At 39.4% G+C, this 13,308-nt stretch overlaps 1 protein-coding gene across 2 annotated transcripts in view; it reads right to left on the reverse strand.

Moving 5' to 3' along the window:
- The window catches only part of PLPP1 (phospholipid phosphatase 1), a 71,926-nt gene extending 67,441 nt beyond the window's left edge, over positions 1-4,485 (reverse strand). Inside the window, exon 1 of one of the 2 annotated variants that reach the window (XM_011380619.2) lies at positions 3,987-4,483. In XM_011380619.2, coding sequence (XP_011378921.1) covers positions 3,987-4,044 — 58 coding nt within the window. In that variant the 5' untranslated portion in view covers positions 4,045-4,483. Of the gene's footprint in view, positions 1-3,986 lie in introns of both variants that reach the window. The other variant, XM_011380618.2, reaches the window with a different exon arrangement.
- Positions 4,486-13,308: the final 8,823 nt, after the last annotated feature.

Genomic DNA, 13,308 nt, shown 5'->3' on the forward strand with positions numbered 1-13,308 from the left:
AAGAGAATATAGTGAAGAAACCATCTTTAAAAGTATAGGTAGGGTTTAGAGAAAGCAGCAAGAGAGATGAAATACTCCCAGCCTAGCAATATCAGGAAGCCACTGTCACCTCTAGGCCTAAAGGGGCAAGTAAAGAGTTACCAAAACCCAGAAAGATCTGTAACTGTAGCTGGCTGGCAGGGAGGGCCACTAAATAGAAGCTGTGACCTACTCACAAAACTCAGACTGCTCTGGCAATACACATCTAGCAAGAGGGAAATGGCTCTTCCAGGCCTCCTCCTGATGTCCAACTGGCCAAAGCCAACCAGAAACCAAAAAGCAAATGCTCAGTTAATACAGTCCACAGAAGTCACTTCTCAAAGCACAGAGCAGGGTGGAGAAAAGATTAGGTGGGGCAAAGGTAGAATATAAAGCACAGAAAGGTATTCTAAATGACCGCCACCCAGAAAAACATAGGCACATAAAAAGGTTTGCCGGTTTCATCTAAATCTTCTAGACACCGTGAGACTGCCTGCAGAAAACTCATAAAATAGGTACCTGAGTTCCTACTACCTCATATCGATTTGGAAAAAAAAATTATGAAAATAATCTCAGATAACTTTTGTCATTTCTGCATCTCTAAGAGTAGAGACAACCTATTTATCTATTGTGACGACTTCCTTCTCTAACTCGAAAGGCACCTATTCCAAACCTCCATTATTATTTTTATCGTGATGTACTATAACCTCTTGTTTGTTTCTCCCTCATTAGACCCTGATCTCCTTTAGGGCAGGGACTGTCTTATTCATCTTTTTATCCCTGGCACCTAACGTGGACCTGGCACAGAGTTAACCTTCAATCAGCGTGCACTGGACTCACTGTCTATTAATAATGACAGCCTAAAGCCATGGTGGATAAAATCTAGAACGACCCTCAGCAATTAAACCCCAATAAGTTTTATTCAGGGCACAGTTACGCACATTGGACAAAACACACAGCTCCTTTCAGACCAGCCCACTATCATCCTCTGTAGAGCAGCCTGTCTTGTGTGCTCACAAGATGTTTATGGCCTTTACTACAATCACAGAACTCATCATCAAAAGAGACAGAGAAAGATGGCAAGACTATGCTCCATTTCCGAAAGGAATCAAATACACATCATCTCTCAAAACTCTCTTTTTCTAAGAATTCACCAGACCTACTGAAAGAATTAATAATTTGAGTATATATTATATAGAGGAGTTCATGTTTCACAGTGATGATTATGTTGACTGGGGTAGAAATGCTTACGCGCACAGGCACACACAGAGGATGTGTTTAATGATCATTTCGACAGACATCACCCTCTGTAAAATTATAATGTAGCCATGTAACACAATCACATAACACTGTCCTATTAAAATGGATATACTATATGATGTTGGGGTGGTCATTAACAGAACATGGAACATATTCACATTGTAATTATGAAACATTTTCACATAACCCTGTACTTACAAAGTGCTTAATCATCTTTTTGTTGGTATAGTCAACTCTGACCTGTAGATTCTCCACAGAAAAAGAAAAGAGTTAATGCCAAGTTGATAATCTTCTTCAAGCCACCATGACTTTAGGCTGCCAATCTCCTGCTGCTGGTAAGATGAATAAAAGCCAAATTTAAAATGACCCTTAGACTCCACCAGAAAGGTGAGTTTGCTATAAAAATATATTGTCTTCCAAAACTCAGAATGAAGTTTTTTTTTATCTTTTGCCCCACAATTCTCCTTCATTGCTCTCTGTTCTAAAGAGGTGATATTCTTAAATCTAATGTTATCTTATATACCAAATTGAAATAAATCAATACTTCATTTGCTATGTAGACAAAGAGAACTCTGGGCTTATCTTGACAATACACTGAGTTACTATAAAAGAAATTCTATTAATACAAAAACAGGTAAAACATTTTTCAAAGAGATCAGGTATCTTTTCCTAAAACATACTTAATGCACAAATCCCCCAAACAAGTTTTTTCCAAAACCACCAAAGACATTTAAAATCGTAAGCACAATTTTATCTTTTTGAGAGCCATCATAAATCCTGTAACTGTTAGGCCAATGCAACAATAAATTACCTCTATAGAACAATTGTGTGATGTTTGCATCATGTTGAAAATATAAACTACAAGAACTTATAATTTCTAAAACCGTACTGCAATAGGGTTCCTCCATTATACATAAATTTAAAAAACAAACAAAATGTAGATATACTATATGGCTCTATGTTTAATAACATTAGCTTGAGCTACTTCAGAGCATTATTGTTTCATTTGTCAAGCAGTAGAGTGCCTGGCTCAAAGATAAAACATAATATTTGTTTTATAAATTAGTAAATCTCATAAGGTAGGAAAGAGGAAGTTGATATATAATTCTGACAGTATAAGACATATGGCAATGACAGGATAATATCCAATATATTCGAATTATCCAAATTACTTCTGACCAAACATTTTCCTCTCCATGAAAATATAAATGAAGTTTAACAAAGCTCCACTGACACTGAGTACAAGTTAAAGTACACTTTAAATTTTAACATTTTTTCTTTTATTTTAAATTTTAAAAGTTAGACATTTATACAATCCATGAAGTGAATTTAAAATTTAACATCTTTACCAAAGAGGAACTTTTTGTTGCAAATAAATTTGAATATATTTTAATGTAATTATTAATATATCCTAACATCTGAAAGGATCACTTGTGTTTCTATAAAAAGTGTTCCAAAATTGCATTTCCTTTTCCTAAACTTAATTCCTACAATTCACTGTGGAGCAATACAGGTAGTGTCTTGATAAACAGTAAAAATGTTTCATAATTTCTAAGAATTAAGCAAGACTGCAAGCACCTAAATGGTCTGGTTCCAAGCAGGAGAATGGAATAATGGATTAAAACCAGAGGAATTTCCCATCACAGAAAAGCCGTAATGCAGGCTTGCCATCTAGAATACTGCTAAAGTCACATATCTCTAACCCTGAGAACCTGCTAATACTATTTCTTCGCTACTTGCACATGAGTAGGACTACCCAAACCTCAAGAAGGCCTTCTTGTTTATGTGTGTTTTCCTTAACGTACTGCCTTACACAATACATATTTTAAAAGGTGAAAGTTACTCATTCCAACGCCTACCCCTTATCTAGATGACTTCAATTCTTTCTCATCAAAAGAAAGGAGTAACTGGCAACCAGAAACCCCAGAACTGAACTCTTCCATCAGGAAGACAACGCCAAATTTGCTGCAGTTAAGAATGTCCAGGGCTCCTTGTGAGCTGTCACAGAAGACGGAAAGCTATACCACGGAAAGGTCTGTGCGGAGAAAGGAACAGCAGGTCTGGGGCGTGCACCGCAACTCCCCCCCCCCAAAAAAAAATATCAAGTTTCTTCAGACTTATATAGGTAGAAACTTGGCATCCTCACACCCACTTCAACCTGACAATTTACAGCCTAGTAACACCTTCTAATTAGGAACGTTCTAGCCTTTTACAGACGAAAAATTAAACTGCTTCCCACAAGTAAGATAAACCAGGCACTGCAGCCTGTTACTGAGAACCCCCCGTGATCAAACCTCCGGTTTCGCTACTGAACCTGATAAGCCAGCGACCAGGTTTCCCTACAGCAGGAGGAGCCCACTCTGTTCTGCTGCGAGTGGAACGGGAAACAGAGGACAGAAGCAAGGCACTGAATGCAGAGGCATGAACAGCGTCCAAGCAGAATGAGTTCAGCGCACGGGTGGGCAACAGACAGACAGCAGCCGCCGCGCGGGAGCCGGGGTGCACACTGCAAAGCGGGATCCTCGGGCTGCGGCAGCCGCCCCAGTGTCTCGCCCGCAGAGAGGCGCGCGAGTCAGGCGCACACCCCCCCAACGCCAGTCCGCCGCTCTCCGCGAGTCCCCTCCCAGAAGACACACGCCCGCAGCCACCGGTGCACCAGACCCCGGCTCGCGCGCACACACGCCCCCGGCCCGGCGGCACTTACGTACCCAGGATCACGCAGAACACATCGAGGGCCACGTACGGCAGCCGCGTCTTGTCAAACATGGTCTCGGCCCGGGCGGCCCTGCGCGGGCAACAGACAAGGCACCCGTCTCACGAGTCCCGGCCGGGGGCTAGCGATGATCCCGAGCTGCAGCTCCTCCCAGCCAGGGAAGAGCAGCCAAGGGCGAACAGGGGCCGGGCGGCGCTCTGACGGCCGGCAATGGCGCCCGGGAACCCTGCCCTCGCAGGTCCTGCAACCTCTCGGTGGAGGCCGAGACACTCGCGTATCAGCCGCGGCAGCTCTGCGGCCTCAGGCCCTCCACGGTCGGCCCTGGCTTCCCTCCGCCGTTCACTTGCCGGATCCCGGCGCCCTCTCCAACAGGCGGGGCGTCTGGACTCGTGCTTTAAGGATGCGGACCGGTAGGGAGGAGGAACACGGGCTCGGCCCCTCCCGCGGGGCAGCGCGGGACCCGCCAGCTCCAGGCCTTGCAAGCTGAGGGAGCGCGATAGGGGCGGGGTGGCCAGTAAGTGGCGACGGGGCGGGGCCAGGGCTGGGACACAACCCCCGTTCGGGGCGCTCTAGCCAATCAGCGCCCAAGGCTCCGCCCCGGCCGACCTGGGGGCCCGCCCCCTGATGTAGGACGCTGGCGGGCGGAATAGAACGTGGGTCTCGGGTGCGGTACGGGGATTGTTGCTCGAACCCGCATTCCTCTTATGATAACTGAATGCGGCCTGGCTAGCACCGGCCGCCGATTTTTGCTGCTTCAGAGGGAAAACTAAGCGCCCGTCCCACGACCCTAGAGTTTCTGTCAGCTCCCCTCCTCCATAGGGATTGCTTGAGTGGTGCGGAATAGGCACTTTAGGCTACTCTAAACCGTCTGCTTACCTAGGCCTTCAAGTCTAACCCAGTATTAGTGTGAAATCTGCTAAATCATCCCCCACCCTTGGTATCTTTGATATGTGATCAAACTTCTTATCTCCCACCTTTGATATTAATTTAAGTCCGTAGTCTGCCTTTAGTAAGGAGCCCATTACCGTTAATGTTACCTCTTAGTAACTTTCTATCCACTGACGGCAGTTAAAGAAAATCCTTTAACGGCAGTTAAAGAAAATCCCCGATTCCGGGAGGACCCTCGCGAAAGTTTAGTAAATTTCGGTTTCCTAATCTGTAAAATTGGGACGTCAATAATCCCTGCTCTGTGTTACAGTCAAAAAGTGGTGAAACCTGGAAAAAAATAACATGAAAGTGTTTTCTGAAAGGTCATATACTCTATAGATGTCAACGATTAGTATCTTTCCTCATATGTTCTGATACAAATATGTAAGATGCACATTGAAAACTGTACCTACTACTTCTAAAATTTTTCTTCTGAAATACTCCTAAAACCAACGGAGAGATAATATTGCGCTCACAGAGCCTATAGTACCAAGTGATCCCCCACAAGCAAAAACAAAAAAAAGTATTTTAAGAAGCATGTTATGTTTTTCTTTAAAAGGAATGTGAATTTTGGAATTCACCTTTTGTTCGATTATCTTTAAAATGTTTTAAATGATGTGTACCTGAGAAAGATATGCCATGGTTCTATGGCTTCCCTTATTTCCAGAGTTAAAAGGACCCCAGATTGCAAGGCTACAAGAAATCGAAATTACGTGTGATATGTAAGTATTAGATATTCATTCAAAAAACATTTATTGGAACTGTGTACCAGGCATAGTCTAGGGACAGTGTTTTAAACAGCTTTTGAAATAAACATTTTCTTTTAAAAATGCTTTATCAAAAGTAAGCATTCAAAAAACCTTAGTTTAACACTGTTGTTCATTGTTTATTCACTCATTCATTCATTCAACATTTATTGAGCCCCCAATATATATGAGCCCCAAGTGCACAGCTGTGGAGAGACTAAGATGAGCAAGAGATCTCTGCTCTCCAGGAGTCTGCTGCCCAGTCAAGAAAACTGGCATGTAATTAAATGAATATTGTGATAAAAGTATGTTGATATTCAGCAGGCACACAAAGGGGGTTTCCTCGGGAGCTCTGGAAACACTCCATTGGGAAAGTAATGCATACATTCTTCTTTCCTAACCCTCTCCCATACCAATGGATGTTTTCTTAGGTGAGAAGGAAGTAAACAGTTGATATATTAACAGATTTCTTGACCTTTTGGAGGAGTTGCAGATAATAGCTTTAAAAATAGATCAGCAAAGCAAAGTCCATCAAAATGTATTATCATTTCCTGTCATTTAAAATAGGATCTCTGATTTGTGCAGATTATAAACAATTAAGTCCTCAGTTGAAGTGAGAATGACTAACATGTGTCATTTTGTTTTGGGGGTGGAAATTTTTGTTTGTTTTTGGAGGTGTTGTTTTGGTCTGTTGTCATGGCTGGATTCGTTGGAAGTGAGAATAGGTTAAATAACCTTAAAAAGATGGTGAAAATAATAAAAAGGAAACTGATTGATCAGTGGTGACACCATTTTCACCCTTGCTGGGGTAGATACTACTAGTGTGTCCCTAGACTAAACATGAAACCTCAGAGGCTTCCTTAAATGCTTAACAGAATTTGTCCTTGGGCTCGTTATTTTTCTCTCTAATACAGTCATCAAAAGCAGAGTGGGCTTGGGAAGAATAGTCCTGAAGACTCTCTGCAGAAGAGAGAAACTTTCTTCCCTCGTTACTAAGCAGTTTGAAAAGAAGACTATAATCTACATCCTCCATTTTTACTTTCTCTTAAAATACTTCTATATTCGCACTTCTGTTCCCATTCCTCTTTTTGCTCTGTTCTTTAACATAATATTGGCAAGTCCTCCTCTCCTTGTTCTAATGGTGCTTGTCCCAACTTATTTATTTCAAAAAGTGTCTGCAAAGATTAAGAATAAATTCCCTTAGAGTATTTATATTCATATGTGCTTGTCTCCTTTCTCCCCACCTGGACTGCAACAAATATAGTTTTTATCATACTCAAATAGTATTGTAAAACTAAAACACTAAAAAATGTAAAACACTAAAAAGTATATTTGCCGCCCCCCAAAAATTTCACACTGTGGTATGTTATAATTCTTTAAACACTCATTGCCAAAGCTACTTCTTATTTTATTGAAGTTTTTATGTAATATTTCATACACAAATATATATAAGTTATGAAGCATAATAAAATCAGCAACTATGAATTCACTACTCAACGTAATACAAAAAGCATTTCAGTATCAGTCAATCTATCTGTGTGTTCTAGCCTTTTCTTGTTCTCTGCTTCAGGAAAGATGAACACTACTCTGAATTTTGTTTTTATCTTTTCCTTGATTTGTTATTTCTTTTTGGAGAAGCACATAACCACGTTATGTGTATATATCTCTAAAAATATATATTGTTTTGCCTTCTTGTTTTTTAGCTTTCAAAACATGCCATATACATAGTCATCTACTTTTGTTTTTTCTCACTGAGAATTATATTTCTTACATTCATGTTGCAATAATTGTAGGTCTATCATATAACTATATCATTTTATTCATTCTTCTGACAATGAGCATCTGGTTTGTTTCCATTTTTGCTGTTAAAAAAAATGCCTCTGTGAATATTGAGTGTACGTTCTTGAGTGCAATGACTAGCTATGGAATTGCTGCATGGTAGGATGTGCCCACATCCAACTTCACTAGATTATCCCAGATTGCATTCCTAAAGGATTATACCATTTTACTCCACCCACACCAGTAGTGGATAAGCCTCCCCATTTTCATCAACACTTATTTTTGAGGATGTAGTTCCATAGTGTAGCAGTTAGCACGTCTGCTTTATATGTAGAAGGTCCTGGGTTTGTGCCCCAGTGGAGCCACGGTCCATGGTCTACAGCCATGCCACTCTGAACAAGCCTAATGTCTGATCTCAGAAGCTACGCAGTGTCGGGCCTGGTTAATACTTGGATGGGAGACTACCTAGAAAGACCAGATGCTGTAGGCACAAATAATAATAATAAAACCACTTATTTTTGAGATTTCTTAATTTTTTCTAATTTAATGGGTATAATATATATTTCAATGTAGTCTTAATTTGCATTTCCCTGATCATTAATGTGGCTGGGCATCTTTTCCTGAATTTTTTTTACCAAAAATGTTTCCTCTTCTGTCACTTACCTATTCATATCTTTTGCCTATTTTTCTATTGGGTCATTTATCTTATCAAAGTGCAGTAAATTTTTATATTCTTTATATATTCTCAATAGTAATTCTTTGTGTTGTAAATTTTTTCTCTCAATATGTGGCTTGTGATTTCACTTCCTTTATAAGCAGCTATGCGACAGAATTATTGTAAATGTAATGTAAGCAGAAGTCTACTGACAGGTTTCTGTGAAAGTTTTTGCTTTCCTGACCAAAGGAAAGAACTAGCTTCCTTTCCTTTCTTTTCTACCTTCCTTAAAAATGGACATGATATTTAGAGCTACAACAGCCATCTTGTGATCATGAGAGAAAGGACAAGAAAAATCGTGTCACTGGTGTTTATGATGTTGAGCTACTAAAACAACCAGTACTGGCTACCTCCAGATTTCTTTGTATGTGAGGAAAAAAATGGCTTAAGCTTCAAATATTCACAACTGGTAAAAGGCTCAAGAGTATTCTGATTCCTATTACTGAGAAATCACAAGTCATATTATTCTAGGAAAATCTTTTACTTGAGCTAACTTAATTGAATTTCTGGTCCTGGAAACCACAAAGCCACAATTTGAGAAGATAAAAAGGAGTGCCGAGGGAGAATAGATTTTGAAGATTGAAGAATAGTTTGCACCTAGAGATAAAAAATGACATATTCTGAAGTTCTTGATTAGAAAAAGCCGTGAAATAAAGAATTCATATTGAGGATTAGTGAAAGATAAGGTTCTAGAAGATCGGTTTATTGCTAAAAAGTATGTCTGGAAGCAAAGAAAAATGGCTGAAAATACGTAGTGACTTGCTGAAGACAGCCATTTAAAACAAGCACTGAGAAGAATCTAGTAGTGAGAAGTCATAATCCCTGCAGTGGGTTCTAAACTAAAGATAAGTAAACCTTATTTTGTAAACCTATTTTGTAAAACTATTATTTAGTTTTAAGTCCTTTACTATGTGTATTTTCATTTTGTTATCTTCTTATCTTCCTAAAATTTTATTTATGGCTTCTAGCCCTTTTTCATCTTTGGTGCAGGGTATTAAGGGAAAAGTATTCTGTTAACGCTTTGATTCAATCTACAAATGCGACTACTCTGCAAGAGTTAGTAAAAAAAAAAAAAACAAAAACATGAAAAGGAAGTGAATCTCTGCGATCAGAGTTGGGGGCCTCATGAATGGGCAACCCAGCCCCACCAGGATATTCTCCTTCCACCAAGGCTTTCCTTTAGGAGGGCCTGGTTTTATGTTGTTTTTTAGGAAGACAATATTTTCTTAATAGTCTTATTGTGATGGTTAAATACAAATATGTAGATGAAATTGCTTAGCAAATGTCTGATCTGTGAATCTACATCTACTTCTCTACCGCCCACTCAACCCTATATCTACCACGGTTCCCTAATCTACCAAAGAAATGGAGCTGGTCTGATATGATTTATTCTTAGTAAATCCACACCAGCCCTGGTAAGCACCACTTCCTCAAGGATGCTCACAAATTATTTCTTTAATAATCTCTTTAAAAATATATCACCAAAGATACAGAAGTTAATTACCTATGAAGTATCTATAGTCTTAAAGATATCACATATATTTTTCTATTAAAATCTACTGGGTAAGATTGTCATCCAGTTACAGGTCTGTAATTGGAATCAGAATAAAATTTGCCCTTCTCTCATCCTCTGATTCTCTTTTTGTTCACAAGCCCCAGTTGTGCTCCTCTCACATTGTACTTGTCCCTCTCTTAAACCTCATCCTCGTGTTGATATGACTGGGGTTAACTGATCTCCTTCAGAGAAAGGAGTAGGCCGCCTTCTGCATTGTATTCCCAGCCCCTAGAGTTGTGAATAAACTAATGACTGAGAAAAAGAAAAGTAAACAGAAGTTCAGGAGCTGTGTCCCCACCTTTTTGTTGCTGTTCTTCTAGCTCTCCCACCCCTTAAATTTAAGCTTGTCCTGGGTGGAGGTGGGGAGTAGGGTTAAATTTCCTGCCATTATTCTTATAGGTTCATGACACCACTTTATAACTTGTGTGCGTCCTCAATAATGTGAACTACTTTAAAAAGTGGATCCATTCCCTTCTAAGTCACTATATTATGGAAAACTCCTGATTGGACTGCAAAAGACTACAGACTTACAGGTCCTCCCTGCTTTTCTTCCTCCTTAAGATCAGAGCCACCTTGCATTTCAGTTTCTCACATCACAAATTTCATTTAATTTTCCTTTGGACTTTTAAAATCCTGCTTTCGTAAACTCTATGGCAATAATACTCATACTTTGCACACCAGAATCGTCTTGACTGTTGGTTAAATATACAAGTTTCTGATTTCATCCCCAGAGATTCTGAGTCTAAATGAAGGTCTAGGATGGAACCCAAGCATTGTTTTGTTATCAAGTTAAACAGTTGCCCGCAAGAGATTCTGATGCCCATAAAAATTTGAAAACCTCAGTTCTAGTCAGCCTTCATTTTTACTCTCCAGACAAAATTTAATAAAATATAATCACTTTCTTCAAAGTGATTGCTACACATTGAGACTGCAGTACAACATAGTAATTAAACTCCTGGGCTCAGGAATCAGTCTCACTGAATACCCTTGAGCAAATTACTTAAAACTTTCTGTGCACCAGTTTCCTTATTTGTAAGATGAGAATGATAACAATAATATCTACCACATAGGTTTGTTGCGAGGATTGAATTACATGATATGGCTTAAATACTTAGCGTAGTGCCAAGGCACATAGTAGGCGCTCAATAAATGTTGGATATTATTATTTGAAGATTCCTGTCACTTCCTCATCAGAACCAGGTTGATGATGTGTCCTATCAACCTTGGCCTAAGGATACTGCTCAGGGCCCTTCCAAACCTTTTGCGATTATATGTTAAATTCTATGTTAATGCATTTTGCTGTGTAATGGCTCTATAGATAGCTTTTCTCAAAGGAGGCCTGTGACACTGTGTTGAGGCACTAGAACCTTGCTGTTCAAATAGTACACTCGACTGGCAATGTCTGCATCAACTGAGTCTCCTTAGAAAGGCTGACTCAGACTCCACTGAAGATTTAATTAAAATCTGCTGTTCAACAAGATCCCGAGTGAGTCCTGTGCACATTAACATTTAAGAAGCACTGCTCCAGAAATTTCCCAAATTTCCCTGTTAATGAGAATCGCCTGGTATGCTTATTAAATAGGCAGATTATCTGGTGTCTTTCTTTGAAATTTTGGTTCATGAAACCTGGTCATTTTTTTAAATTACTCTGGGTTATTCTCATTTAGGGAGGAAACACTGATCTCAGAGATGAAGCAGCCAGCCAATCAAGAGAATAATTTGTCAAATAATCTGTTCATAGCTGAATGAGACTTCCTGCAGCAGCCTCTTTCTCTTTTGCATATAAGAGAGAAGAGAGAGAAGTTGGTCCTTAGGTTGCTTCAAATCCCAGAGGCTTTTCAGTTCCTATCCATATGAATCCTTAGGATAAATCATTTTGTTTCTCTAGCAAGCTTGAGCCTGTATACAATGCCTAATAAATCACCACTAATTACCTTGGTATTTTTTAAGTGCAAGAATGTTTGTAACATGTTTAAATTGTAAAGCATATCAAAATAAACAGCTTCACCACCCAACATAAGAGCTAAAACCTCTTCAATAATATGACTTGGATGTTCCTTTCCAATTCCATACTCCCAGCCTGCTCCATTTTTCAACTCCACTAACCTGGAGGAGACCACATTCTAAATTTTCTCTTTATCATTGCTTTTATTTAAAATAAAATTGTGGTTTTACCACATATTTGTCCCTAGCCAATATTTTATATGTTTTGAGATTTACAAAAACAGTAGCTTATCGTGTACAGTAGTGAGGATTTGGTTTTTCACTCACCATTATTTCTAATGCTTATTCATATTGTTTTCTGTTGCTACACATGAGTCATTTTTACTGATAGATACATTTCTGTTTGTGTGAATATGCCACTATTTATCTATTCACCTATCATTAGACATCTTGGTGGTTTCTTTTGGACTTTTAAAATGCATATGAAAACTGTACTTATGAACATTCTTGTATTTATTTCCTGGTGCATTTAGGCAGGGATATATGGGGCACTTATTAGGAGTAGAATTGCCAGGGTATTGGTGGTAGGCTGACAATGTCCTTCAAAAGTATGTCCATATTTTAATCTCTCAAACTTGTGACTGTTACCTTATGTGGAAAGACTCTTTGCATATACAGTTAAATTAAGGATCTTCAGATGGGGAGATTATCCTGGATTATCCAGGCCTTAAATACAACCACAGGTGTCCTTATACAAGTAGGAGGCAGAAGAGATTTGACTCTAGAGCAGAAGCATGGTACCCTGCCAACACCTTCATTTCAATCCAGTGAAATTGATTTTGAACTTCTGTTAGAAAATAAACCTCTGTTGTTTTAAGCCATCAAGTTTGTGGTGATTTGCTACAGCAGCCCTAGGAAGCTAACACAGGTATTTTTATGTTCAACTTTACAAATTAAGGCCAAACTATTGTCAACCAAAATTGGCAAGTATCCAGAAACGATGACATGACAATGTCATGTATCAAATATTAGCTCTAGTGGTGATTCCAGAATTCCGTGTGGAAGGATTTATGAAACTTGTCTTGAGATCGTATTTACATAACACTTTAAAAATGATTGGGGTGGGGGGGGAATCAAAGGACCCTATCAGAGAATGTGGGTGGAGAGAATGGGTCGCCATTGATTGGCACACTCTCAAGTTATTACTCTGCAGACTTGCTAATAATGAAGTTCTCTACCTGGTTATATTATTCTCTTGCTGTTGGGGACAGAGATCATTTTGTTGGCTCCAGGTCAGGGAGGTATACCCAGTTTTCAGATGCATGAACAGAGTTTTAAGATCATTGACATGCCATGTATTTACCTGAATGATTTCCTTATTTATAAATCACTTTTCTTGTTATACCAAGAACATTGTCCTGGCCTCTGTACCTTGCAGAAACAGCATTTCTTGATAGAGCTTCCAAGGACAGTGAACAGGTTAAACTGCAGGTTAGCTCTCTGTGCCCTTTACTTCTTGCATATTTGTTTTGATTCAATACAGTTCATAACTCTAAGTCTTGCCAAACTTTCAACATTCTAGGATCGTTGTTGCTGCTGCTGACAGTGACAGCCCATAAGGGATAAAAGCATGCAATTACAAAAAGATTTG

This window comes from Pteropus vampyrus, unplaced genomic scaffold (genome assembly GCF_000151845.1).
Source record: "Pteropus vampyrus isolate Shadow unplaced genomic scaffold, Pvam_2.0 Scaffold397, whole genome shotgun sequence".
Lineage (NCBI taxonomy): Eukaryota > Metazoa > Chordata > Mammalia > Chiroptera > Pteropodidae > Pteropus > Pteropus vampyrus.